Source organism: Ursus americanus, chromosome 5, assembly GCF_024610735.1.
Source record: "Ursus americanus isolate L20-20 chromosome 5, mUrsAme1.1.p, whole genome shotgun sequence".
NCBI classification, from domain to species: domain Eukaryota; kingdom Metazoa; phylum Chordata; class Mammalia; order Carnivora; family Ursidae; genus Ursus; species Ursus americanus.
In genome coordinates, this window is record NC_142131.1 from 74,264,835 (window position 1) to 74,292,757 (window position 27,923).

The 27,923-nt window shown below is 43.2% G+C and overlaps 1 protein-coding gene across 4 annotated transcripts in view; it reads left to right on the forward strand.

Moving 5' to 3' along the window:
- The window catches only part of PGGT1B (protein geranylgeranyltransferase type I subunit beta), a 78,342-nt gene that overhangs the window by 8,817 nt on the left and 41,602 nt on the right, over positions 1-27,923 (forward strand). For all 4 annotated transcript variants that reach the window (XR_015724602.1, XR_015724603.1, XR_015724604.1 and 1 more), the window contains exons 2-6: positions 325-443; positions 13,636-13,703; positions 14,681-14,832; positions 16,234-16,366; positions 21,992-22,037. Coding sequence is in view for 1 of the 4 variants with exons in the window: in XM_045794903.2 (XP_045650859.1) it covers positions 325-443; positions 13,636-13,703; positions 14,681-14,832; positions 16,234-16,366; positions 21,992-22,037 (518 nt within the window). In the remaining 3 variants the exon portion in view is untranslated. The remainder of the gene's footprint in view (positions 1-324; positions 444-13,635; positions 13,704-14,680; positions 14,833-16,233; positions 16,367-21,991; positions 22,038-27,923) is intronic.

A 27,923-nucleotide genomic window follows, 5' to 3' on the forward strand; every position in this document is an offset into this window, starting at 1 on the left:
AACCTGTGTTAATTAGGTGCAGGGAATTCTTTTTTAAATCTCCTTTAGCCTTCAGATTGCTTTAGCGAGTCCACGCGTGCTTCAGGTGAGCAGGACTGGTTTTTTTTAACCCCGAAATGTTCCTTTTTACAAATGAAACAAAGGTTTGATTGATATTAAACTATAAGTTTAAATAGGGCTTTTTGGCTTTTGCAAAATGAGAGTACTGTTTGAATTAATTTTAAAATTAGAAAGACCTTATTATTTTTCGGAACCAGAAAGACTTCAGTGTTTTGACAGTTGAGATGAAATTTTACGTTTTTGTTTTTTTTTTTTTTCTTTTAGGCTGACAATTGCGTTTTTTGCGCTCTCCGGGCTGGATATGTTGGATTCCTTAGATGTGGTGAACAAAGATGATATAATAGAGTGGATTTACTCCCTGCAGGTCCTTCCCACAGAAGACAGTGAGTGAGTTTTTAGCATTTTATTTTTAGTGTGACTAGTTAGTGGTACTTGGCATAACATGTGTCAGACTAGCAAATCTCCACGTTAATTCATGAACTGTTACCATATTTGATTCGTCCATGTTTTCCTTCCAATGTTGCGCTCCCGTCCTGTTCAAATACCACACCTGAGAAGTCTAACCGTTGGGGCGCCCGGCTGGCTCAGTCAGTGGAGCCTGCGACTCTTGGTCTCAGGGTCGGGAGTTCGAGCCCCACGTTGAGGGTAGAGATTACTTAAAAAATACATAAATAAATAAATAATTAAGAAGCCCGACCATTAATCTCTTGAGAGAACAACGGTGCAGTTGCCTGGGATTCGAGATTTGCAGTTGTGGCCACATGTTATGTCTGCACTTCCGCATGGATGACTGCTTGGCAGTTATTTGTACCTGGTATTTTTGTGTGATCAGTTGCGTAGCATTTGCCGTGTTTTTCGTTTCCAGCCATTCTTTTTGTCTTTTCAATGAACTCTTGGCTGTCAAAAAGTTTCATTTCAGTCTCCTTGGTTTTCCCTCTCGTGTTTCATTAGCTTTTCTCTGATGGTTTCTTAGAACTCTTACTAACACTGCTTCTTAAACTTCATAAATTTTGGTCACTTAAATTCTTTTTCTTTTTTTTAAATTAATTTTCAAACTTTATGGCACCCGATCAACTAAGTGCACACAAGCTTTATACACCTTATCGTTCACTCTGTTAAGTGTAGCGTGCCTAACCTTGATTTCACTTGTAGGTGTTAGCAGTTCTAACCTTGAAAAGAGAAGCAGATGAACTCCCAGAAAATAGCACAGGTTTTATCATGGTCACCACTTACTGGCTTTAGAGAGCCAATATTTATAAATCGACCCGTGTGTTTTGTTGGTTGGAGTAAACATTTGTAAATGTCTCACCTGGATGACCTTTAGGGAAATAGTAAGGTAAAAGCTTTGTTGAGAAAGAAAGAAGTGTGATCTATTAGCAGATGTTCTTGGACATAATTTTAGGTCTTTCTACTTTATTGTTCTTGGATTTCATAGTGTTTGTGTTTATATAGTGTTTAAAATCAGTGCCTGTTGTGAATTCTTGTTTAAAAATGAATAAGCATTTTTATTATTTTTTATTTTTTTAAAGATTTTATTTATTTATTCATTTGACAGAGATAGAGACAGCCAGCGAGAGAGGGAACACAAGCAGGGGGAGTGGGAGAGGAAGAAGCAGGCTCCCAGCGGAGGAGCCTGATGTGGGGCTCGATCTCATAACGCCGGGATCACGCCCTGAGCCGAAGGCAGACGCTTAACTGCTGTGCCACCCAGGCGCCCCAAAAATGAATAAGCATTTTGATCTAGATCTGTCACACATAAGTATCTACTCACTTTTCACCAGCTGCATGAAGCCGCGTACGCGATATACTGGTCAGTAGTTAGAGATTCTGGCACGTTGGTGAGTAGGATTTATCGAATGTTCTGCTAACCCTGTGGAGAAGGGCTGTGATAATTACAAGATATGCTGCTCATTCTCATGGAGCTTGTGGCTGAGGTGAGGTCACAGTTCCAGACACCTGAAAGTGGAAGTGATTTGTGTTTTCCCCTTTCACTAGATTTTTTTTTTTTTTTAGATTTTATTTATTTATTTGTCAGAGAGAGAGAGAGAGCACAAGCAGGGGGAGCGGCGGGCAGAGGGAGAACCAGGCTCCCAGCCGAGCAGGGAACCCGAGGCAGGACTCGATCCCAGGACCCTGGGATCACAACCTGAGCCAAAGGTGGATGCTGAACTGACTGAGCCACCCAGCTGTCCCTAGATATTTTTTTTAACTAGTGTAAGTGAGTCTGGTTTTTTTTAAACTTCAAAAGTTAAAAATTAGATATAGTATTATTATAGCTGCTAATTTTTGATTTTTTATTAAAAATACATGTCCTGATTAAATTATTCACTGTAGTTTCCTAAAGGGATGTGTCTCACACAGTACACTTAGGAAATGATACAGTGTGAGTCGTAGAAAAACGATTCTGTATATTTTTTGCTAAAATATATTATTTTTAGAAAAAATTTACTGATACTCATTTCCCTGAAATAAAATAGCCATCGCTACTCTAGAAAAATATGGATCATATGTTTTCAGTGAGAGAAATCATACTACAGGTTTTAGTTACCAGTAATTTGTCATGTATTCACCATGCTTTCTACTTTCTGTCTTCATATTTCTCCCCACTCTTGAGGATTCTTTGCTGGCCTCTGTGATTGAGCTGTGCTGTTGTCTTGTCTTAAAATATGTTTATTTTCTTCTCCCATTTTATTGTAAGCTTTTCACAACAGCTTGATACCCATTAATACACGTATTCTTTTTTTTTTTTTTTTTTTTTTTTTTTTTTTTAGTGTAACGTACAGAATGGTTAAGATAACTGGTTAGTTCTTCTTCTGGTGGAAAAGCAGTGACTACAAAATAATAAGCTGCTGTTTTTATGCTCTTAAACATGGATTTTAGACATATTTTGTTATCCCTCGGGCGTGTGACTAAACAAGTCCATGAACTTTTTTTGTGTGCATTTAGTTTGATTAAAACCCATATTCTTGGGGCGTCTGGCTGGCTCAGTGGGTTGGGCGTCCAGCTCTTGGTTTCGGCTCAGGTCATGATGGCAGGGATCATGGGACTGAGCCCCACCTCCAGCTCAGCGCCCAGTGGGGAATCTGCTGGAGTTTCTCTCCCTGTGCCCCTCCCCCCTCATTCCCACGGGCTTCCACCTGCTCTCTCACACTCTCAAATAAACAAGTAAATCTTTTTAAAAACAAAAAACCCACATTCTCTCTAAAGACTGCTTTGTTGTGAGAGATTTGCTGTTATCTGAACTTTCATATTATAATAATTGTGTCCGCTACATATGCACTAGAATGGCTAAAATGGAAAAGGTGGAAAATAACAGTTGTTGGTGAGAATGCAGCACAACTGGAACTCTCACAGGGAGCTGAAGGAAAACTATCCAGCAGTTTTCCAGCTCCTTCGGAAAACTGGCAGGGCTTACTAAAGCTCAGCGTCCCTGCAGTCCGTGCCCTAGCACGTCTGCTCCCCAGTCCACACCCAAGAGAAGTGAAAATGTGTTCACCAGAAGATACATACTAGAATGTTCACAGCAGTGTTTTTCACAAGAGTCCAGAAGTAGAAACCATAGAAACTACCCATCACTGGTATAATGGGTGAGTGATGTGTTTTCACACAACGGAATACTATACAGTGGGAAATGAGAAAGAACAGCCTGTAAGCAGAAATTTTGATGAATGTCACAAGCATGTTTGGGGAGAAGGAAGTACCTAGTGTAGTGTTCTCTTTATACAAAGTATAAGAATAGACCAAACCGATGGGAGCTTTTGGGGAGTGAAGGAAGGCAGTAGGCAGAAAGGAAGGTAGCACCTAGAGGTGCTGCCATGTACTTTTCTTGAGCTGAGCACTGGTTATGTGGGTAAGTTTACTTTGCAAAGTTCATTGAGTTGTTTCATTATGATAATGTGCTTTTCTTACGTTTATTATAGTTCCATGGAAGTTTTAAAATTTCCGTTGAATTCATATTGGTACTCACCATCTCTTATGAGACCCATCAGAATTCTCTCTCGCGTTGTACTGTCAACTCCACGGATTGCATTGATTTGAAGCCCGTGGCTTTTTTTTTTCCATCTGTCGCTGCTTAACTGTTACTTAAAATATTTTTGCTTGCGTCTGAGTTGTAAACTTCTAGAGGGGAGAGAATGTGTCTGTCTTAGATTTTTCTTTCAGTGCCTAAAGCTTCGTTGTGTCTCAGGAGTTGCTTCTCTGTATTTTCACGTTTGGTCTACAGCATCACGATACTGTGATTCATAAGTAATACATATTTGGTCTTCAGTCACAGTTCCGGGCTCACAGCTTCCAAAGCCCTTGACATTTCCCAAGTGTTGAGAGTGGTGAAAGTTGTCTTTTTGTTTTGTTAATGAGGCAGCCTTTGGAAAGCACCTGAGGATCAGGGCTGCTGGCCGTGGAGCCAGCCAGTGTTGAGAGGGTTGCAGGGGAGGGGAGGGGAGGGGAGGGGAGCCAGAGGTTGAAGCAATCGCCAGTGGCCAGTGATTTCATTAACCTTGCCTCTGTCCTGTAGCCTGCATAAAAACCCAGAAGGATGGGGTTCAGAGCTCTTCCTGATTGGCAGACACGTGGAGGTGCCGTGAGAGCAGGGCTCGTGGAGAGGGCTTGGAAGCTGCCGGCCCCTTCCCCATGCCTTGCCCTAAGCATCTCTTCCATGGGGCTGTTCTTGAGTTCCGTTCTTTTACTAGCAAGTAACAGGTTGAGTTCTGTGAGCTCTGGCAAATTAATTGTACCCCAGGAGAAGGGCTCATGAGAGCCTCCAGTCCATGTCCCATCGGTCAGAAGCAGCACAGCTGCATCTGGTGCCTGAAGCTCGGGGCGGGGTGGGGTGCTTTGCAGTCCTGACCCACCGAGCCCCTCAGCCTGTGGAATCCAGTGCTGTCTCTGCATCATCTCACACCTGAGTTGATGGTGTTGAGTTGTATTCAGTTAAGTTGAATGAGTGGCTCGTGTTCCGAGAATTGCTTGTTGGAAATCACATCTCAGAACACCTAATTTAAGCATCCTCTGGCTCCTCAGATCTTTTCTCATTCATAAGGCATTTGCAGACTGAGTAGAAGGTGCTTGCTGTAACTCATAGGTCTGTGTTTGTCCTACTTTGTGATATCACAAAAAATCTTAGGGAATTAAAAAATCTAGACATGTTGAAAACCCAGGACCGTAAAAGAAAAACTTGATAAGTTTGATTAAATAAATACTTTTAAATGTTGTGTAGTAAGAGGTGAGGTTGAATAAGTGACAGGCTTGGAAATTGTGGCGGTATATATAATAAAATATTAATATCCAGATTGTGAAGAATTCTTAAAGGTTGAGAGGCAAATGACACATCACCATTTAGAAAATGACAAAATTTAAGAATACGAGGATCTCAAAAGAAGTCAGTAACTACACGAAACAGGATTTAACCTTACTAGAAAAGTCAGGGAGATGCAGTAGAAACAATGGTGCGTTATTTTTTACCTAACACGTCAATTTAGCAGGAAGTTTTAAAAGTTGGCAAGAGTACGGGGAAAAGAGCACTTTAATATCATTTTGGTGAAACCTTTTGTGAGGCCTTTTCTCATATAATCTTCCTCGCATCTGACATATTCTCGTGTGGGTTGTAGTGGGTTGAATAATGGCCCTGAAAAGATAGGTCCGCTCAGAACCTCAGGATATGACCTTCGTTGGAAGAAGGGCCTTTGCAGGTGTAATAAAGGTAAGCATCTCCAGATCTGTGACGGGTGTCCTTCCAGGAGAAGGGAGGTTCCAGACACTGAGGGGAAGGCCCTGTGAGGGCAGAGGCGGAGGTTAGAGTGATGCTTACTGTGCCGAGGAGAGCCAGGATTGCCTGGAGCCACCAGAAACTGAGAGCAGCGTGCAAGGATTCTCCCGCAGAGCCTCCGGGAGAACCCGCCCTGCCAGCACCTTGATTTTGGACTTCTGGTTTCCAGAACTCCGAGAGAAGAAATCTCCATTGTTGAAATCCTCCACGTTTGTGGTAATTTGATACCTCAGGAAACTAGTAACACGTGCACAAACATAAAAATCTGTGTGGAGTGTGCTTTGGCACTGTTCATTACACCGCCCGATTAGAAGGGGAGTAAATGTTCCCGGAAGTGAAAGCGTTAACTGAACTATGGTCCGCCAAGAATACTAGGCAGTAGTAAAGGGATTGAGGTAGGTCTGTGTATATGCCGATGTGAAACTGTTGGTATATGGTTAAGTTATAAATACCAACATCTACAGAGATTTTTAGTCATCTTTGACTGTCAGTATATGGGGAAAACTCTGACAGGACACATAGAAAATCTGGAGGGGGAGGTAGATGGGAGCAGACATGGGGAGATGGCAGGATAAGGTAGTACTTTAAGTTTATTCTATATACCTGCATTGTTTGTGTATTCACAGTTACGTTTCCGTATTTAAACATTTAAGTTAGAAAAAGCTTTAACCTCTCTTCAAAACATAACAAAAATAAAAAACTAAGTTTAATGTTACATGGTTATACACAAATATTGATATGTTGCTAATGCAGAAATAATGCTGTACGTTAATTAAAATTTTAAGATTTTTAAGGCACTGTCAAATACATTGTCAAATTTGTTCTTCCCCTAATCTGCTTTCCCCAGAAGAGGAATGTGAGAGACGGTGATTAAGAGACCTGCCTGAGGCCACACAAAGCTATTAAGTGATAGAGTCGGACTGAACACCCAGGCCCCAGTGTGGCTTTCCTGGGGAAGTACAGAGGTCCCTGGTGGAGAGTATCATGTGTGGCACTTAAATACGGTATGAATATTTAATCAGAATTAACCCTGACTTTTCACTTAACCCCAGGGTTGTCAAGACCCCACTGGTATCTCAGTAGAAGTGTGTGGTCAGACCACTGGGGGGTTTGGGCCCTTCCCATCAACGTCTGGATGTGTTGAGGAAACACAGGGGGTCAGGCTGGGAGTTGTGTGTTTCCTTCTCTCATCAAGGGCACAGCAGAGAATTTTGGAGCTAGAACAAAGCAAGGAATATTATAGTCTGTCATTTTACAAATGAGGATATTAAGATCCAAAGGGATGAATAATTTGTCCATAATAATATAGCTCGTTAATGCTAGAGGCAAAATTAGAGTACAGTTTTCCGTTTTCTAGTCCTTTGAGATTCCCATTCCTGGAGATTTCCAGTACCGATTCCGTACGATAGGCGCTCTGTTTATCATGTGTGTTTTCCTGTGAGATATTTTTTGAGTAGATTTTTAAGTCCCATTGCTGCCTTTTTAAATAACATGCTTACATGTTATAGTGTAACATGTGTAGGTATAGTTATATGTGGCTAAACCGAGCATGTTGCACATTTCAAAAATGATAGCATGTCCGTTTTGAAGAATTATAGGTCAAGAATTTTTTTTGCAGAGATAGCCCTGCAGTGATTATGTGCCCAACTGTCCCTGACTGTGTGTCTGGTAGGCTTCACCACAGATCTTGTCACAGTCCAGCTGCAGTTCTCAATTCTCCGTTTACTGTTTTGGTGCATGAAGCTATTAAGTCTCTATCTATGAAAGGAAGTCTCCCACCTGTCTTTTCCTTAGTTGGCCTAGATCTGACTCTGAAACTAATCTGTGAAATTTAAAAAATAGGTATTCAAACCCATTTTGTAGGCTCTAGAATGTTCTGTCTGGGTCTCTTGAAATCTGAAACAAGCAGTTGTGTAAGGGGTATCTAGATGGTTATGATGCATTGCTGTCTAAACTACTTCCCTGTAACAAGATAACTAATTTGACTCTGGCTCTTGATGGTAGAGGATACATTCACCACATCAGTGGCTCTCGATTCTGACTTGTCTGTCAAACAGGGATTGTTTTTCTTTTTATATACGATTGTCCAGGCCCTACTCTGAGGGTTTGGCTGTGGGCCTGAGTTCGGACCCAAGAGGCCTGTATATTTTTTCAGACTATTGCAATTGACCCTGTTGGGACCCAGACCCACCCTTCCAGATTATTTTGCCGCTATGGAATAGGAACACTAGATGGCGCCGTCTAACAACCTCCAGGGAAGCTTAGGCTATCTGGACTATGCTTCCAGTTGTAAATTTGGAATGAATTGTGCATTTATACTTAATAATTATCATGAATAGAGAAGCTTACTAGAATTATAAAGGAGAGCACAACAGCAGGCAAATCTTGGCAAGAATCAGAAAGGATCGCCTAATGAATTTTTTTTCAGTGACAGTATACACTCCTTTGAAAAGGGGGATGAGGAAGGCATTTTTATTTTAAAGAAACTTTTCTTGGGGTGCCTGGGTGGCTCAGTCGGTTAAGCGTCTGCCTTCGGCTCAGGTCATGATCTCAGGGTCCTGGGATCGAGTCCTGCGTCAGGCTCCCTCAGCGTGGAGTCTGCTTCTCCTTGTACCTTTCCCTCCCTTTCCCCTCATGTTTGCAGGCACGGGCTCGCACTCTCTCAATCAACCAATCAGTAAATATATATATATATATATTTTTTTAAACTTTTCTTGATTAATTACAACAGAAGTGGTTACTTTCCTCCTAAAAATCTAATGAATCCGTTTGAACTGGTTACTGTTGATTGTGCCTTAGTGACTGTTCTGAGCATAATCTGCCCGTGTCCCTTAAACCTTACAAGAACCCTGCAAAATACTGCTTGCTCTACATTACTGTTCCTCGTTCAGAAATGGAGAGGAACTAGCTCAGAGAGGGTGTTATTTGCCCATAGAACACAGAGCTAGTTAAGAGTAGAATCTTGAGTTTGACTCCAAGTGTCCATGCCACAGTCTCCTAACCTTTGGTGATATTTTCGAACATGAGTATTTTTGATGCTTTTCAGAAAAGTTATTGATGTAAATAAGCTAAAAACATAGAAACGCACAACTAGAAGTGCCATTTAGTCATTTACCTGTAAGGAAATGGTATTTCATTCAGAAAGAGATTTGTTAAACCCTGACTCGCAGGCGTTCCTCATTTTGTTGCACTTCACTTTTATATGCTGTGCAGATACTGCATGTTTCACAGATGGGACGTTTGTGGCAGCTCTGTGTGGCGCAACTCTATTGGTGCCATTTTTCTAACAGCATTTGCTCACTTCAGGTCTCTTTCACATTTTGGTGATTTTCGCAGTAGTTCATACTTTTTCATTATATTTGCTATGGTGATCTGTGATCAGTGATCTTTGATGTTATTCTTTTTTTTTTTTTTTTTTTTTTTTTTTTAGAGATTTTATTTATTTGACAGAGAGAGACACAGCCAGCGAGAGAGGGAACACAAGCAGGGGGAGTGGGAGAAGAAGAAGCAGGCTCCCAGCAGAGCAGGGAGCCCGATGTGGGTCTTGACCAGCCCTGAGCCAAAGGCAGACGCTTAACGACTGAGCCACCCAGGGGCTTGACCAACCCTGAGCCGAAGGCAGACGCTTAACGACTGAGCCACCCAGGCGCCCTTGATGTCATTATTCTGATTGTTTGGGGGCACGACAAACTGCCCATATAGGACGGTGCACTTAATTGATAAATGCATGTGTTGTGACTGCTCCACTGACCAGCGGTTCCTGTTCATCCCTCTCCTCAGGGCTCCTTAATTCCTGAGACACAACAGTGTTGAAATTAGGCCAATTAGTAACCCACAATGACCTCTAAGTGTTCAAGTGAAGGGAAGAGGTGCGCATCTCTCACACTAAATCAGGAGCTAGAAATGATTAAGCTTGGTGAGGAAGGCATGTCAGAAGCCTAGACAGGCTGAAAGCTAGGCCTCTTATGCCAGTTGGCCACGTTGTGAATGCAAAGGAAAAGTTCTTGAAGGAAATTAAAAGTGCTACTCCAGAGGTGCCTGGCTGGCTCAGTTGGAAAAGCATGTGACTCTTGATCTCAGGGTTGTGAGTTTGACCCCGTGTTGGGTGTAGAGATTACTTAAATAAAAATAAAACTTAAAAAAAAAAAATGATACCCCAGTGAACACACGAATGATGAGAAAGCAAAACAGCCTTATTGTTGATGTGGCAAAAGTTTTATTGGTTTTAGTGGTTGTTCAGACGCTAAGGCACTATGGACTTTGAAGATGAAGTTAAGGTTACTAATCAGCTGATGTCAAAATAGATTATCTGCAGGTGTTTCATGTCAGGTGGGGGGTTGCCTGGTACACCCATATGAGCCCTTTCAAGGAGAAGAAGGCGGGAGAGTCAGAGAGATGCTGCAGAGGGGGAACCTGGAGAGAATCTCAGCACGAGGATTTCAGCCGTGTTGCAGGCCCTGCGGCACAGGGGCCAGAAGCAAGCAATGGCAAGAGTGGCCTCCAGGAGCTCTGGGGCCCCAGCCGACAGCAGTGAGCACACACGTGGAGCCCTCACTCGCACACCTGCCAAACAAGCTGAAGGAACTTGGGGAGGATTGTTCCCCAGAGCCTCCAGTGTGGAGTGCAGCCCCCACAAGCACTCCAGTCTAGCCTGGAGGACCTGTCTCGGACTTTGGAACTTACAGAACTGTGCGATAATAAATGGGTGTGGTTTCAAGGTAATAAGTTTGCGATAATTTGTTAGGGCAAAAATGACTCATACGAAGAACAAAATTCACTCTCCTGTCTTTCCACACAATATTATTTTGTTTATTCCCTTCTGGGTTTTGTTGATAAGCATCCTTTGCTTAATTAGAAACATAATCACATAAATGTTTGTGTCCTACTTTTTCTCTTGATCATTTCTCCATGTTGCTACATAGTTTTCCCTAAGTATTTTAGCAGAAGTGTAATGTTCCTTTGAGGAGATAGAGTGTTGCATTTAACCTGTTGGGCTTCTATTTGCTCCTGGGTTTTCACCGGTGTGATACTGTATTGGATGTTTCTGAGCATGTGACCTTTCTTACATTGGATGTTACTGGAGTAAATTCTCAGATGTATCATTGCCCAGTCAGAGTCTGAGCCTTTTTATTACTCTTAGTATATATTGGCAAGTCTTAAGTGGTTTACCCATTTAAAAGTCTTCAGCAGGGGCGCCTGGGTGGCACAGCGGTTAAGCGCCTGCCTTCGGCTCAGGGCGTGATCCCGGTGTTCTGGGATCGAGCCCCACATCAGGCTCCTCCGCTATGAGCCTGCTTCTTCCTCTCCCACTCCTCCTGCTTGTGTTCCCTCTCTCACTGGCTGTCTCTATCTCTGTCAAATAAATAAATAAATAAAATCTTTAAAAAAAATAAAAAAATAAAAAATAAAAAATAAAAGTCTTCAGCAAAGATGGGAGAACTGTGTTCCTTAATATCATCACCATTAGATAATACCCTTTTTCAAATTTTTTGTTAATGGGGAAAGGTGGTTAGTGGAAAGTTTTACATTTAGTGGTTCCCTAAATTGTTCCAGAAATTAATGTTTAAGTGACTATTCTAAGTACTATTGGAGATATAAAGCTGAATAGAGTACCTGATTTGAAGAAATAGAAGAGTAAAAACCGGGGCGCCTGGGTGGCACAGCGGTTAAGCGTCTGCCTTTGGCTCAGGGCGTGATCCTGGCGTTCTGGGATCGAGCCCCACATCAGGCTCCTCCACTATGAGCCTGCTTCTTCCTCTCCCACTCCCCCTGCTTGTGTTCCCTCTCTCGCTGGCTGTCTCTATCTCTGTCAAATAAATAAATAAAATCTTTAAAAAAAGAAAAAAGAAGAGTAAAAACCAATTATTATGAATTAGTCATATTCCAGTTGTAAGAGATATGAAACTAGTTTCTCACATCAAAACATATTTATAAATCTACTTGATTTTTTTTTTAAAGATTCATTTATTTTTAGAGAGAGTGAGAAAGTGCAGGGGGAGGGGCAGAGGGAGAGGGAGAGAGAAACACAAGCAGACTCCGTGCTGGGTGTGGAGCTGGATGTGGGGCTTGATCTCATGACCCTGAGGTCACACTTGAGCTGAAACCAGGAGTCAGGCGCTCCACCGACTGTGCCACCCGGCGCCCCAAATCACCTTGACTTTTTATTACCAATGCACGTACGTTCTGCGGATACTACGTTTCTGTCCTCTACATCTGGCATGCTGATTTCCTAATAGCTATCAAAACCACAATTCCTTTCTTACTGTGGGTGTAACTAGTTTTTCATTTATAGTTTTCTTTTTTCCAGCTTTATAGAGGTATTATTGACATATATATGTAAGCGTAAGGTATACAACGTGATGATTTGGTACATGAGTATATTGCAAAATGATTTCACAATCCCCTCACATAATTTCCTTTTGTGTGTGTGTGGTGACAACATTTAAGATTTCTCCTTACAACTTTCAAGGATATAATACGGTCCTATGAATTATAGTCATCATGCGTACATTAGATCCCCAGAACTTACTCATCTTACAGGTAGACGTTTGTACTTTTGACCAACATCTCCCTGTGTCTCTCAGCCCCTGACAACCACTAATCTACTCTGTTTCTGTGAGTTCAGCCTTTTTAAATTCCACATATAGGTGAGAACAGAAAGTATTACGGTGTATGTTTCTCTCTCTGACCTACTTCACGTGGCATAATGCCCTCAGGTTCCATCTAGTATGTCACATAAGGCAGACTTTCCTCTTTTATGGCTGAATAACATTCTGGTTGTGTGTGTGTGTGTGTGTGTGAGAGAGAGAGAGAGAGAGAGAGAGAAATTTTCTTTGTCCACTCATCTGGCATTGGATGCTTAGGTTGTTCCCATGTCTTGGCGATTATAAATCGTGTTGCAGTGATTACAGGGCTGCAGACATATCTTCGAGATAGTGATCTTGTTTCCTTTGGGTATATACCCAGTAGTGGGATTGCTGGATCATATGGTAGTTCTATTTATAACTTTTTGAAGAACCTCCATACTATTTTCCATAATGGCTGTACCAACTTATATTCCCACCACCAGTGCACAGGGCTCCCTTTTCATGGATGTGACTAAAGTTTCCAGCTTCAGAGCGAAGTAGGTTATTAGACTCAGAATGAAGGTTTGTCCAATACGAAAATACAAAGTACATATACTTTCTACAGCTAGAGCGGCTTATACCTTTAGTTTGCTCACATATAAAGAAGCAGTGAATTAAAGTAAAAAGACACTGGATGGGAAATTAGAATTCCAGATTCTGATACGTGACCTTGAACATGTCACTCCACCTCTGGGCTTCTGCTTTCTGTTCTTCAGCATGGGGATTGAATATGTTGATCACATGAAAAATGATCATATAGAAAAGGTATGGAAGCATTTTGTATGCGGTGGGGTAGGCTGTAAACTAAAGGTACATGGTAAGAAATCATTATTTTGTCTCTGACTGGTTTGAAAATTAATGGAGAAGGGCGTCTGGCTGGCTCGGTGGGAAGAGTGTGTGACTCTTGGTCTTGGGGTTGTGAGTTTCGAGCCCCATGTTGGGTGTGGAGATGGCTTTAAAATAAACTTAAAAATACCTTTGAAAAGTAAATGAGGAAATTCCCATAAAGAGAGAACAGCCATGGCACATGGTGAGCACTCACCGTTGGCTAGAATGAAAATGGACACAGTGACAGAGCTTTGGTACTAAAGTGCCCAGTTTCTGACAGAACGTTCACTTGAACTGCTTTAGAGTCTGTACAAAAATAAAGTATCCTCTAAATAAGCACATGCTTTTATTTTCCAGGGTCAAATCTAAGTCGCTGTGGTTTCCGAGGCTCTTCGTACCTGGGTATCCCGTTCAATCCATCGAAGGTGAGTTACTGTCTGGGTCGGGAGGAGGGAGAAGGGAGGCAGGTGGTAAAATGAGTGAGAAAGAGAACTAAGACGTTATCCAGACAGAACCAGGCTTCCGTGTTTCGATGTAGCTCAGTGCTGTCTCCTGACGTACCCCGTACCTACAGCTGCTGACAGGAGGCTCGTACGCGCCTCCCTTCCTGGCAGCATGCACGGTCCAGATGCACGCAGACATCCGTGCTGCCCCGAGTATCCTGTCTCTCCTCCTGTCGTTTGCGTGTGTAAAACGTATTGGCGATTTCCTGGAGAACTGGAGATAAAGCACTCGCGCTAGGTGCTTGCTCTCTAGGAAGCCAGAGAACTTCTAGTGAAAGACTGCTTTCGACTCACCTTTCTTCGGCATAAGAGAAAAAGCTCTGGGCAAGGCAGTGATTGAAGACCCGAGCAGTGATGAATTCGAGGACATCTGTGGCAACAGGCAGACCATCTTCCGGGGTCCAGCCAGGGGCTTGGCTCCAGCACACGCCGTGTAGAAGGCAGGGACCCCTCACAAAGGGGGGAGCTTCAGGCTCCTTCAGAGCAGCAGACCCCGAGCCAGCTCCGAAGGTGTTTGCCTCTCGGCACAAAATAACAGTATTTTTCTATAGTAGAAGCGGAGAGAAAGGCTGTATGCTTTTCTAACTTCCTGAGACTTAAGTTATAAGTAATAAGGTTGACTGCATGTGGAGTTCAGATAATTTGGTTTATTTGTGGATCACAACTGCTTCCATAAAGCTTGAGGTTGGTAGGATAAATTTAAAAATTGTGTCGCCTGGAAAGCATGCAGTCATACTTCTTTTGGAACCTACAAAATGGAGGTTTTTTTCCATCAGGTGTCGGTACAAATCAGTACAAACACTTAATTTTACTAGTTCTTGAAACCTCATGTCAGATTACTTGATGAAATAAGTTTTCAGTTCACCAGTTAATTAACACTGTGTTAATTTTGAATTTAGAATCCTGGAACGGCTCATCCTTACGATAGTGGCCACATAGCAATGACCTACACTGGCCTTTCCTGCTTAGTTATTCTTGGAGACGACCTAAGCCGGGTAAATAAGGAAGCTTGCTTAGCAGGCTTGAGAGCCCTTCAGCTGGAAGATGGAAGGTACAGGTCACCCTTTGGTTTTTTCCCTTTTCGTTCGTTCTTTTTTTTTTTTCTTTTCTGGAAAAATTTTATAGAACTGAAATATGGGTAAAATACTATACTACTGTACTAGAACTTTAGAGTTTATCGTAAACCCTTTTAGAACCCTTTAAAGTTCACTGTATGTACAATCCCTAATCAAAAAAATAATCCAAGATTTCTTATTTCAGTAAAAAGCAATCACAATAGCAGAGCTCCTTGTTTTTTCTCTTGTTTTAACTGAGACAGTGAATACATTCATAAATGAGTGGTTGAGTGGTTTTAATATTAGAACGGACTTTCATTTACCTTCTGGGTGAAAAAAAAGGGATGTTTTGAAGTAAGCATACATTTAGTCTGAATTTCTATTCCTTAAGACATAGTGACTGGGGGAGAAAGGGATGAACATTGACTATTATATTCTAGTGTTGGTAGTTTCAGTGCCGTTTGTAAAGGATGGAGAAAGAACTTAGTTCAGTACTATTTGCTGGTTTGTACGGTAGGTCTAAAGAATGTTCCTAGGGTTTGAAGGTGAAACTTTTGTTTTTCCCCCAAATCTAGGAAGTGGCAAAGCAGTAGTGATACTGTCTAGGGAAAAGATTTTGCAAACCAGTTCTGCTGTATTGTTATGTCAGTGCTCCATCAGCTGATAGCTCTTGTTTTCCTTTCAGTGTTGAAACACTGCTCTTGATGAGGGCGAAATTAATATAGACTCGTAAGATAAATTGTCATTAATTGGAAATACTGTAGAACGGAATCTTTACCTCAGCCAGTGTATGCGATTAATATCTCAAAGTTTCCATATAGTGTTTGTTTACTGCCACTTTTTCCTTCTTTTTTACAAAGGAATAGACAGATACCAGACTCAGACTGTTACCTCTCTAAAACTAATGAAATAGGTAAAAAAAAAATTACCACACAATATTGTCAGTTAGTTAGTGGTTATGTACATATACATTTAGAAGAAATTTCACCTGTCAAAACTGGGGCTTGGGAATTTCTTAACTACTCTGGGTCCTAGGTGCCTTTTTCCCCATTAATTCTCCAGCTAGTGTGCCGCGACTGTCCATGACAGGGAGCAAAGAGACTGTGAGCGGTGCCACCTGGGACGGAGTAACTGGTGGGGTGTAAAGGTACCCAGAAATCAGAACTTCAAAATAGAGTGGTGATTTAGGGCTCATTTTCTATTACTCAGGTTAATAGTCATGTTCTTTATTGACTAATACAAGTAGCGTATGGTTTTTAAATCCATGTTTAATAATAGGTTTTTCTGTGAGTAAAGACATGAAGTAGGTGTTTCTCACCCCTCCCCCCCCGCAAAAAAAATAAAAACAAAATTACAGTGCTCATACTGTTCGTAAATCATACTGTTCCTCCTTTCAGCTTCTGTGCCGTCCCTGAAGGCAGTGAAAATGATATGCGCTTTGTATACTGTGCCTCCTGTATTTGCTATATGCTCAACAACTGGTCTGGCATGGACATGAAAAAAGCCATCAGTTATATTAGAAGAAGTATGGTGAGTTATGTAGATAAATGGACTATTTTAGGTTCTCATTGTTGCTCTGTGGAGACTGCAGTATAATGCACGGCTCCTCTCTCTTCCACCAGGAATCTAGAAATAAGGGCAGTAAGCTTGCTTTTTGGATACGTTGTGTAATCAGAATGGCCACATAGATAAAACTGTGAAGGACGGATTGATTCGTCGGCCATTAGAATTCGAAACTTATTTGATTGTATCTAAGGAAACAAATGTCTTTACTAGAAAGAGATTGGTCAGCGCTAGCAGCAAAAAAAAAAAAGAAGTAAAATCTCATAGGCACATGTCTGACAGCCTTTGCTAGCAATGGTCAGTGCAGAGCCCTGGCCAAGCATAATGGAAAATTATGGTTTCTTCAATAAGCCTCTTTCTATATTTGGTGTGAGGTGGGAGTTCTGTAAGTCAGTTGACTAGCGAGAACCAAATATAACAAGATTGACTGGGCTAACAATAGATTTTTAGATCTTTTTGTTAATACTTGTATGTGTGCTTTTTTTTCTTTAACCTAAGGTTTATTTTAAGGCGAGTATCAAATAGAAGTGCTATTCTTTCACGATACAACTTAATCTTTTCGTTGGCAGTAGTAAGGAAAGCTTAGTCTCAGCCAGAATTATCCTTTGCTCTACTTATTCGTCTCTTATATGAAACTGAGACATAGAAATGTTGCTTCCCAGGTTTATTACTTCCCAAATCTGAAGGTTTGGTTTTATAGATTAGACTATTTTAGGCTGTTATTTCAACTTTTACTAGTCAGTATTTCAAAATGAAAATTAAGTTCTTAGAGGACTGAGATGTTTTTAACTGAATGTGTGAATATGGGTCAGATTTTGTACAATCTGCAATAGCCCAAATTTTGGAGTACCTTGGAGCAGAAAGAACAGGCCCTTCAAGGAGTTTCAGAGGAAAGGGAGGTTTGTGATGAGTGTTTTGGCGTGACTGCTGCAGTGGTAACGCTGTGTTCTTCGCAGTGTGTCGTATTCGGAAGTACAGCGTACTGATTGGCCCTGCTACCAGTGATGGTGACTTTGGGTCACCTGTTAAGGTGGCGTATGCCACACCTTTCTCTCTAAAGTTAGCATTTCTCCGCTTGTCATTATTCAGTCTCCTGTGGCGAGGGATTTGGAGACTGGTAAATAACCTGTCCCTCATCAGACTTTTATCCACCGGTGGCGGTATGCTGTTGGTGGTTTTCCAGCTCTGTCGTTCCTTCTGTAATTTTCAGTTGAAATCCTGCTTTTAGAAAAAGCTTTCTCTTTACATCTGTCTGTATCACTTTGAACTCCAGATTCTTGTTTTATCTTGTGGGCTATTACCTGTTACTGTCATTACTTATTCTGGTGGTCAGATTGTCCCAGATTTAGCCAGTGCGAGCCCCTTCAAGCAGACGCTTGTGCTTTTTTTTTGTCTCACCCCCTTCATTCCTCGAGCAGCAATTGGCTTTCCGGCACAAGATTTTCCAGATTCATCTTTTACTTTCCTAGCCGTAGCCCTGGAATGTGTCATTTTGGCAAGGAGCCCTGGTTCTTACTGGAGGGTGATGTGTGGAAATGAAGATTTGGGCGCAATAGCTGTGCTCACTGGTGTTGGGATATCGTGGCTTCTAGTCCCCGTCTCTGCAGGGCGAGCTAGGAAATGTATGTATGCATGCGTCTGCACAGATACCCCCCTTATATGCACCTGCCCCCCTCTATCTATTTCTTTATCTATGTGTGTATTAAAAACCACGAGTCCTATTGATACCTCAAATTTCACTCCAACACCACAGTTCTCTTTTATCGTCCTCCTTTCTTTTTGTAACTCCCTTCTCGGACAGTGACCAGCCTGGTTCCAGTTATCCAGGATACATCGGCTCTTTTTGTTTTGAACCTGAGGGTATAAAGTCAAAATACCATATTTAAGAAATCCTCGAGGGGCTCCTGGCTGGCTCAGTTGGTAGAGCATGCCCCTCTTGATCTCGTGGTTGTGAGTTGGAGCCCCACAGTGGGTGTAGAGATTACTTAAAAATTAAATCTTAAAAAAAAAAAAAAAAAGAAATACTTGAGTTACTCCTTTTATTTCCCCCCCTTCAGTATGGTTATATTATTTATTTAAAATACCTCTAAGTTTGTTTGTGTTTGGGCTCCATTTTAGCATTTTCCCCCAGTGTTGTTGGTTTTTTAAAATGTACTTAATATGCGAAATACTGACTTGGTTCTGAAAGTCACAACTGTACGAAAGGGGATATTCCGAGACGTGTTACTCCTCACCTCCTGTCCCTTCTGTCTCGCCCCCTTCCTCACTCCCGTGTGTGCCACCTTGTTCCCGCTCACTCTGTAGGGAACCAGTCTCATTAGCATTTGCTCTGTCCTTCCTGCATTTGTTCTCGATGAGCAGATACGTACGTTTTTGTTTCTCCACCCTCCTTCCTGACGAGGTAGCACACCTCACATACTTAGTTTCGTAGTACTCCATTGTGTGCCTGTGCCTGGTTTTTTGAACTCTTCTGTACATGGAACACATATTTTCCAAAGACAAACGGTGTTGAAATTAATAGCCATCTGCCTATGCACGTATGTGTTTTTGGAGACAGATCTTCAGAGTGAGTTCCTAGTAGTGCACGTGCTTGATCAAAAGCTAACTGCATATGTAATTTTACTAGATGGTGCCCATTTTCTCTCCAACAAGGGTGGACCAGTTTCTCTTCCCACCAGCGTAGGAGAGTGCCTGTTTCCACATCACCTCGCCAAAGGAATGTGTCGTCATCCTCTTTAATTTTGATCAGTCCAAAGGGTGAACAATGATCTTTCAGTGTATTTATTTTTAATTTGTATTTCTTTTATTATGAGTGAGCTTGACCATTTTCTTCACTCCAGACTGGTACAGAACCAGGCCGCAAACACCTGTAGCCTGCAGCCCAGTTTGCTAAGCCCGAGGTCCAGTCCATTAGTTTGCTTTTTCCTGTAGGAACCCCCGTTTTGTGTATGCTCTTTCTTCTTTGCTTGTCTTTGATTTCAGTCACTTTCTCTGTGACCCTTTTTACTGCTGTATCTGAATTTTAGTTTCTTGGCTGTTTTCTGCCTTTTCGTTAGCACCCCGTACTGTCTTTTCTTTTGCGACTGTTACTCCTTGGTCTGATTATTCCCTATTTTCTTCCGTTTCTTTCCGGAAGTCATTGAACCCTGTTCATTTCTTCCTACTGTTTGTCCTTTCTGTTTTTAACTTTCATACTCCCAGGTGCTTGCTTGACAGTATGCAGTTGAGTTTCGGCTGCTGTATTACAGTTTTCTTCTGCTTTATGGCCATTTTGGGGAGGTGGGGGCAGATTTTCATACACTGGGAAGTTTTCATTCCATTTGCTGTGTTTTCATTTCATAGTTACTTTATACAGATGTCTCTTTGTTTAGTTGTTTCGCGGATGTTCTTTTTTTCTTAGAAAAATTTCTGTTTCAGAGGACACTCTTTTCAGTCCTCAGAGTACGATTTCTTTAATGAGTTTTTGTGTGGTTTGATTTTGTCATATTGGGGAAAGTGTGTGTTTCGTGATTTTCTGGTAGGAGAGAGGTTCTCTTCTTTTTCATGTCTCTAAGTGTTGCTCCTTTGAGTGTCCTTTATTACTTGATCTCGGAGGGCCTTTCTCCTTCCTTGTTAACTTGATTCATCAAAGTCGTGCCCTCTGAGCACTGCACCCTCTGAAGTCCCTTCCCTGCGGTCAGCGCTCTGTTGTAGCGGAACTCCCGCAGTCCCGGCAGTGCTCGCTTGGCATGGTGGAGCCGGCCTGTGACCGTGACCGTGACCGTGAGTGAGTCCCAGTGATCTGAGTCTTCAGGGGGGTGATCACGACTGCTCTGGGGCCTGTACAGCTTTTTGCCGTAACATTAAAAACTCTGGGAGAATTTTTAAGCAGTAAAACCAGTATTTATTTTGTACATTGTAATATTAAAACATTAGAAATATTGAGAGTTAAAGTATTTTGTTAAAAAAATATAGTTAGGACAGTATTTGCCTTGTTTTCCTATGTAACTTAGGAGAGGGAGCGAGCATCTGTTCTGTCTTGGTAAATAATCAGACTCCTTCCCAAGTTTATAGCAGCTTCCAACACTTTCTCCTTTTGTGTTCATCGCTGTGAAACATCTCCTAGGATTCCTCTCCCGTGACGGGTTTTGGCAGCACCCTCATCCTTAGCGTCACAGCCGCGGTCCGCACTCACGTAGGTACCTGCCTTCGCGTAGTTCTTTGACGGCAGCGCCGGCAGCCTTCCCGGGATCAGCCATTCCGTCTGTGACTCTGGGCTTGAGCTGTTCCCACTTCTAGCACTGCTGCTTCTCATGTCTTGGTGGCACTTTCGTCTTTGGTGGCCCGTCTGTTCGTTTGGTTCTGCCTTTTCAGAGAACGTCATGTGGGTCTATTACTAAGACGAAGGAAGAGACAACACAGCCATACATTTTGCTGTCTGTGCGTGAGCTGACTCACGTGTGCACTGACCAGTTACGCACAGACCCTGACAAAGGCAGTGGGACTGGTTACTGATGAGGATGCGCGTGTGTGGTTTACGTAGCGATTTGTGAACTGAGATGCTCTGTGCAGTTGCTCATAGTTAACAGACCGTGGTTGCGGAGATTGGAACCATCTCGCGTTGTTAGCTGAAGAATGGTACCTGGAATTTGTGCTTATCGGAACTGCACAAAGCAAGGACTGCCTGAATTTCGCCTTAGGGTGGACCTTCTCCTCCTCCCCCCCCCCCCCCCGCAGTAATTTTAGATCTGTCTCCGGCCTACCATTGGCTCCCCCCCGTCTCCCTTCCTCCTGATTTTCCACAGACTTCCCTTGCTGTCTGCAAAAGGATGTCAGGAGTGGGAGAAGCGGCCTGCTGGGATTTGAGGTTTCTTTTTCTATAGACGGGTAATTTAGAACTTGCACGTGTCTCCTAGCATTGTTAAGGTTTCGGTTTTATATAGTTGTATTGTTGTTTTTTTTTTTTTTTAAAGATTTTATTTATTTATTCGACAGAGATAGAGACAGCCAGCCAGAGAGGGAACACAAGCAGGGGAAGTGGGAGAGGAAGAAGCAGGCTCACAGCAGAGGAGCCTGATGTGGGGCTCGATCCCAGAACGCCGGGATCACGCCCTGAGCCGAAGGCAGACGCTTAACCGCTGTGCCACCCAGGCGCCCCAGCTGTATTGTTCTTCTGTTTTGATTTTGTAGGATATGTGGGGAGATCCAAATTTAGGCAGGAGCTATTATCCTCGGCTACCCACAAGCCTCAAAATAGACTTGTTCCATGTTTATAATACTTTATCAGTACAGCATCTTTCCATTTTCCTTAAACTTGTAAGTAGGAAAAGAATAAGGGTGGGGGCTTTCCTATTGGGTAGAAATTGAATATATAGATGCCATCTTTGAACAATCTGCCTTAGAATGTGCCTGCTGTATGTATTTAGTGATTTGACTTGATGAATCAAGCCGAGACCAGGTACTTGAAAATGCCTACAAACTCCTTTGTGGGAAAGAGTATTTTAGAAGATATCACGGCGAAAGCCAAATGGATCAAGAGACTAAAAATTAGCATAATGAGGACTTATTTATTATCATTTCCCTATTAAACTGAACAATGTTTTTCTTTTTCAGTCCTATGACAATGGGCTGGCACAGGGAGCTGGACTTGAATCTCATGGTAAGACATCTTAAAGTAAATGAACGTGTAGTTGCTTTTGTTCCTTTAAATAACATAATGGCGTCTGTGACAAGGAGGACCCCGGAAGTTTGCCTCAACCCGTGGTGGTTGTCCCTCCTGCTTCTCTCTTTTGACACTGTATGCCGCTCTGAACGTCTTCTGGGTCAGTAATCGGTCAGAGAATGTTCAGACTAGGATATTCATACTTTTCTAGTATTTTCGGGTTACCTGTTTGAGTGTCAGCTGTATGAAAATATCCTGGGGTGATTTCTTAAGCTAGCACCAGAAGACAGCAAGCTTTCTTTCTTGGCATAACACTGAAAGGCTAGATGCACAATATTAAGCATGAATCAATGGATTTGTGAAGAAATGAAAATGTTTTATTTACCTTGTAGTCATTGCCATAAAACATTTTGCTGCGTAGCGTATGTTCAGTACATAAATTAATACAATTTTTCCTTTCACCCTTTTCTCCACCTTGGGCCAGATTAGACAGATGATATACGTAGTCCATCAGCCCATCAGTAGCTCGAAGTTTTTCAAATTGAGTATTTCCATGTAGGAAATGGAGTAAGTAAGTAGGAGTAAGTAAGCTGCCATGCTCCTTTTTAATTTTTTTTTAATTTTTTTTTTAAGTTTATTTTTAAGTAATCTCTATGACTAGCGTAGGGCTCGAGCTCACAATTAAGAGTTGCACGCTCTGTGACTGAGCCAGGCTCCCCAGCAATGTGCCTTTATTAAGAAGAAAGAGCCTAGATCAAGGAGGCTGGCTGAGTGAACTCCGTCTTAAGTTTCCTCTTTATTACGGCAATCTCTTTGTGCTCGTCTTTTGTGTCCGTCCCTCTGGCAGCAGGATAGAGTGGCAAGAACAGACCTCAGGAAGGACGGGTCTCAGCCCTGATACCTGCTTGGCACCTGGCCCCTCCCCTAATCTCTCTGGGGGTTGCCTTGTTGACAGACGAGAAATAATTAGACCTTCCTTTAATTTTAAAATTGTTGCTAGGATTATGAGAGGTAAGGGGGGAAGTGGTTTGGAAACCGTAAAACACGTATAAAAAGATATTTTTAACATATACTCCTTGACCCCATATCCTTGTACTTCCCCTGAGACCTTGTCCTATCTGGTCTTCTCCCTCTCACACATCTTGACTCTCTCCTTCAGTGTAGGTATTTGGAGAGTGCATATCACGAAGGGCCAGGTAGAAGCCTGTCTCGGTGTTTCCTCTGAGGCCGTCCTGTAATCAGGACACCGTAATTCCTGTGTGTGCCTGCATTCGGATGAGATTGGGCTTGGGGCAAGCTGCCGTAGCTGTTCTGTCGCTGGTCAGCACCACTTGGTGAAGAGGGTGACACTCGTAGGCACACAGAGCGGAAATCTGGTGTCTTGAGAATTTCCGAGAAGGCAGGGTCTCGGGCTCGGTATTGGAGAGGGTGTTAATGGGCACTGTGGCCGAGGAGACACGTCACCAGTACGGGAGACCTGTGGAACAGATGCCGTGGGTCCCAGGAAGGTGGGATTGCATTTGCTGGGACAGGAAACAGAGGGCTGCTCAGACATGAGTCTCTCTGACAGATCCTGTCAGGAAAACATCTTGCTGAGTCACACTAGGAGTGATTTTAAGTCTGTGTGACTTGAGTAGGATTACACCCATTGAGATCATCAGTCATGGACTGTGGTTCATGCAGAAAGCTGACATCTATCCTCCTTTTCCCTCTGAACTTGTTTGGTGGGCTTGAGACCCAAAGCTCTAGAGGACGGCGTCCTACTCAGGGTGCCACAGTGGGCTGGTGTCCCGCAGGTGGGCTCCAGGAGCACTCAGATACGGCTCCCTCCACCTTGGGGGCAGCCGAGCAGCGCTGGGTGTCCGAAGCCCCCTCTGAGGGGACCACAGCGTGCGCACGCAGGTCAGGTATCCTGTGCTGCGTGTGCTGTGAGGTCACACAGGCTGAGGGGACTGCTCTGAAGCTGTTGGTGCAGCCTTCCTTCCCCGCCTTCTCTCCTCTCTGCGCGGGGAAGCGAGACCTCCGGCTCAGAAGTCAGCCTGCAGTTTGGCTGCCCCTGCAAGCCTTTGTCTTCTCCCTTCTTCTTCTTTCTCGTGTTGATCTTTTCAGAGTAGTCGTCCAAATACACTTCGTGCCCTTCTCCACAAGTGGCTTGTTCTTCAACTTTCTGTTTAAGCCTCAACAGCTTCGGGAGTTTCTCTTGAAAGTCATGACTGATCGACATTTCAAACCCAGTGTCGCCTTCCCACTCCTCACCTTGTGTTTCCTGAAGCGCTTTGAAAGCTGTTAGCCTGTCCCCTGCTTTCTGGAAGCATCAGGTTCCTCTTGCCCCGCTTCCTCACAAGTTATTTCTGCCTCCTTCACCATGCTGTGTCTTCCTCGCCCCCTTACCTGGACCCACCTTTCTTCTTGCCTTCGGGTAGTTCCTCTTTCTGAATCTCAGGGCTCCTCTGGTACTTGCTGTTCTTTGTACCTAGAACCCTCCACCCTCACCCCTAGCTTACACTGGGCACTGTTTCATATCCCTCAGGTCTTGGCTCAGATGTTTGCTTTTCATTATCATTTTTGAGATTGCAAACCACCCACACACACTCTGTTCCCTATCCCCTTTCCTGCCCTTGTTTTTCTCTATATTCTGTTTTATGATTTGTGTATTATCTGACTGTCCCCACATGAGAACAGAGATCTTTGCCTGTTTCAGTCACTGTTGTGTCCCCCACACCTAGAACATGGGACGTGCGTTGGGAGGAACTACTGGGTGGTTTTGTTAGTCACCCCTGTGCTGGTGGCATGCAGAACTCTGTTCCAGATCTGTCCTCTTGCTTCTGAGCTGCACCTGCCTGCCGGGCAGATCTCTCTCCACAGCCCTCAGCGGCGTCCCACGCTGTGCATTTTTAAAACCGTCGTTTTTTCTTTCCTTCCTCCCATGCCTGCATTTGCTCTTCAGGAATGTGGAAGAACTACTTCCAGATCTACTGGTCTTTCAGTCCATAGAAGCCAGAAGTCCAGAATTCGGGCGTTTGAGCTCGTGTTCTGCTTGGTTTTGTTTGTTTTGTTTTTTTTGTTTGCAGTTACACTGGTGTTCTCCCGTAGGTCACCTGTTTATAATCCTTGATCTGCAGACTGAAAGGACTGGAATTCGTGATGAAGCAGCTGCTGTATGCCTGCTACCAGTTAGTCTCATTTAATCCTCACACCAGGCCTCTCGAAGTAGGCACCTTTGTATGACTCAGGTTCCATCAGAGACGCAAAACCACCATGAATAGTAAAGAACAGGGATTTATCCTAGGAATAAGACTGTACACAACTGTGGAAGAATATGAAGAAGTAAGGGCCCGAAGGGGAAGTTGGTGGATTGGGAGAAAGTCACTGACAAGCCATCTTGCGGCCCTGGCTCAGGTGGACAGCGAGAGACCTCACAGGAGAATCTGGAAGGCCCGGTGCGTCCAGCAGCGGGAGCAGGACTGTGGTCGAGGAGTCTGGCGGGGGCTGTTGCTCCGGCAGCTGACTGTGGGACTTGGGTCACCAGGGCAAGAAGTAAAGCGACTTGCAATCCAAGTATGTGGGAGGATGAGGGCAAGGTGCAGTCTTCCGGCACCTCTGCCTTTGTCTCTTTTAGCTCCTTGAACCCCAGCTGGGGTAGTGGCTGCCGCTTCTCTTCCTCCAGCGGATCCCACCCAGGCTTCTCGGACTGCAGACCATACAGGGAAACCCTTCTGGCCTAGCCAGCTGGACACGGTACCAAACCGCCACAGTAACCATTATCATTTTTCTCAGAGCTGTGACTTCCCTCGTGGGCTCATATATACTCGGGTATGTGGCATAGCCCACTTGAAACCCTGTGTGTGCTCAGCAGTGCCTTTCTGCCCACGTTTGCATCCCTCACTTTCATTCTCAGTGTCCACTTCCAGCCTCGCTTTGTAGACACACACGTGAGCCACCCCTTCTGTGTGTTCCAGGCAAGTGTTCCCCAGATGTTCTCACGTGCCTTTTCACCTTGGGACGCAGCTGACATTCTTCCCTTGCCTGAAATGCTTCCCCTTCCAACTGCTTCTCCTCTTTTTCCTCTTCCTAACCTTCTAAATTTTGCCAATTTTCCTATGGTTGGTTCCATTCTCTAAAACTCTCCATCGTCTGTCGTCCCCCGGCCCTAAGCAGTTCCTCCCTTTTCTGCATTCCAGCCATACTTGGCTCATACCACCTTCGTGGCCCTTCCTGTTTGCCTTAGTATCTCTGCTACATCGTAAACCAGTAGGTCTTATTTGTGGCCAACTCTGCTTGCCCTCATACTATGGGTTGTCCGGCAGGTATTGGAGTTGGCCGTCCTCTCTCCCACTCGGCACCCCGAAGCTCGGGAGGCTGAGTGTGGGTTGCGTCTTCCTACCACAGTTCATCGGCTCTTCTCCCACGACTGCTTAGCTGAGAGCCCATTGGTCCTGCAGACCAGACAGGCACACAGTACGCTTCTAGGCCGTGATCGTCAGGTGTGAGGATTCCTTCTTATCCTAGCGAGTCTCTTAAGTGCTGGCACAGTTGTAGGGTAAAGTGTTCGTGCGTGTGGAAGAATTGGGTTTTCCTGCTGTGCTAGGACTAAAGCTATTTTTTCCTAAAACTAATAGTTCAAATAAATTAATTTGATTCCATCGTTCTTCAAAAATATCTGTATTCCTTAATTCAGAAGAGAAATATTCAACTCTGTGGCCTGATTCCATGTAAGCATTCAGCTCCTTGAATTTTCCTCACTTTACCTTTTCCATGGGGTGTTGAAGTGTGAATGGTGTACTTTTATTTATATACCTATTTTTAGCTTTCTGTTTCATCTCTAGCTATATAATTGTTAACTTTCTTAAATTATATATTTCAGAGCACATGGACTCCTTCAGATAATTTGGTCCATGCAAATAAATACAAGAGAATGCTTAAAATTGGGCTTTAAAACCTTATGGGAGCAGTAAGTTAACTTACACCTGTTAAACACTGTTAAAATGTTAAGTCAGTCCTAGCGTCCAGGACTAGAGTCAGGAACGCCTCCTTCACCTGCCCCCAGGAGCACCGAGGTCAGTTGGTCCAGAGAACCAGCCTCAGTGGTCCCTTCCATCTGTGTTGTCTCGTAACTGCGGTATTCTGCACACAGGACTGATCCATATGACGGAAGCATCTGACCTCAGGGGACAAACTGAGCAGTTGCAGCCTTTCTTTTATTTGCACGTGCCTTAGTATGTCTTGCTAGAAGAGCCTTCGGTACAGAAGCTTCTTTTCATACCTTCTTCACCCAAGGCAGAATGAACACAACTTAACCTTTTCTTGATGAATTCAGAAAATTATGAGCAGTTTTGTATTGTACTTTAATGTAGTGATGTGGTATTCTTTTTTTTTTTTTTTTTTTTTTTTTTTTTTAGTATTTTATTTATTTGAGAGAGTGTGCTTGCAAAGGGGGGGAGGAGCAGAGGGAGAGGAGCAGACTTCCCGCTGAGTGCCAAAGCCCAAGGTGGGGCTTGACTTCCTGACCCTGAGATCAGAACCTGAGCCTAGTCAGACTGAGCCAGCCAGGTGCCCCTGTAATTATGTAATATTCTTGAAATTTTTTGAAGCTTGTGGGAATCCTTGGTGTAACCTTAGTTAGCCCCTTTTGATGTTATACAGAGTATGAGTTCCTGTGCCTACTTTTTTATAGTATTTCTTAATTGACTTATTAAGATGTTACCTGTCTTTTCTTGTTGTTGGTATCTCTAACACTCCTAACTTAATACTTGTTAGCCCAGGTTTTTGGAATTAGTTTTTAAGAATTTTGTGTAAAATAAGAACCTCTCAGGGGTAAATGTTGGTAAATGAATTTTAGCTTAGAACAAAGACTTTACAAAGTGTTTTTGGCTACTCAAAAAA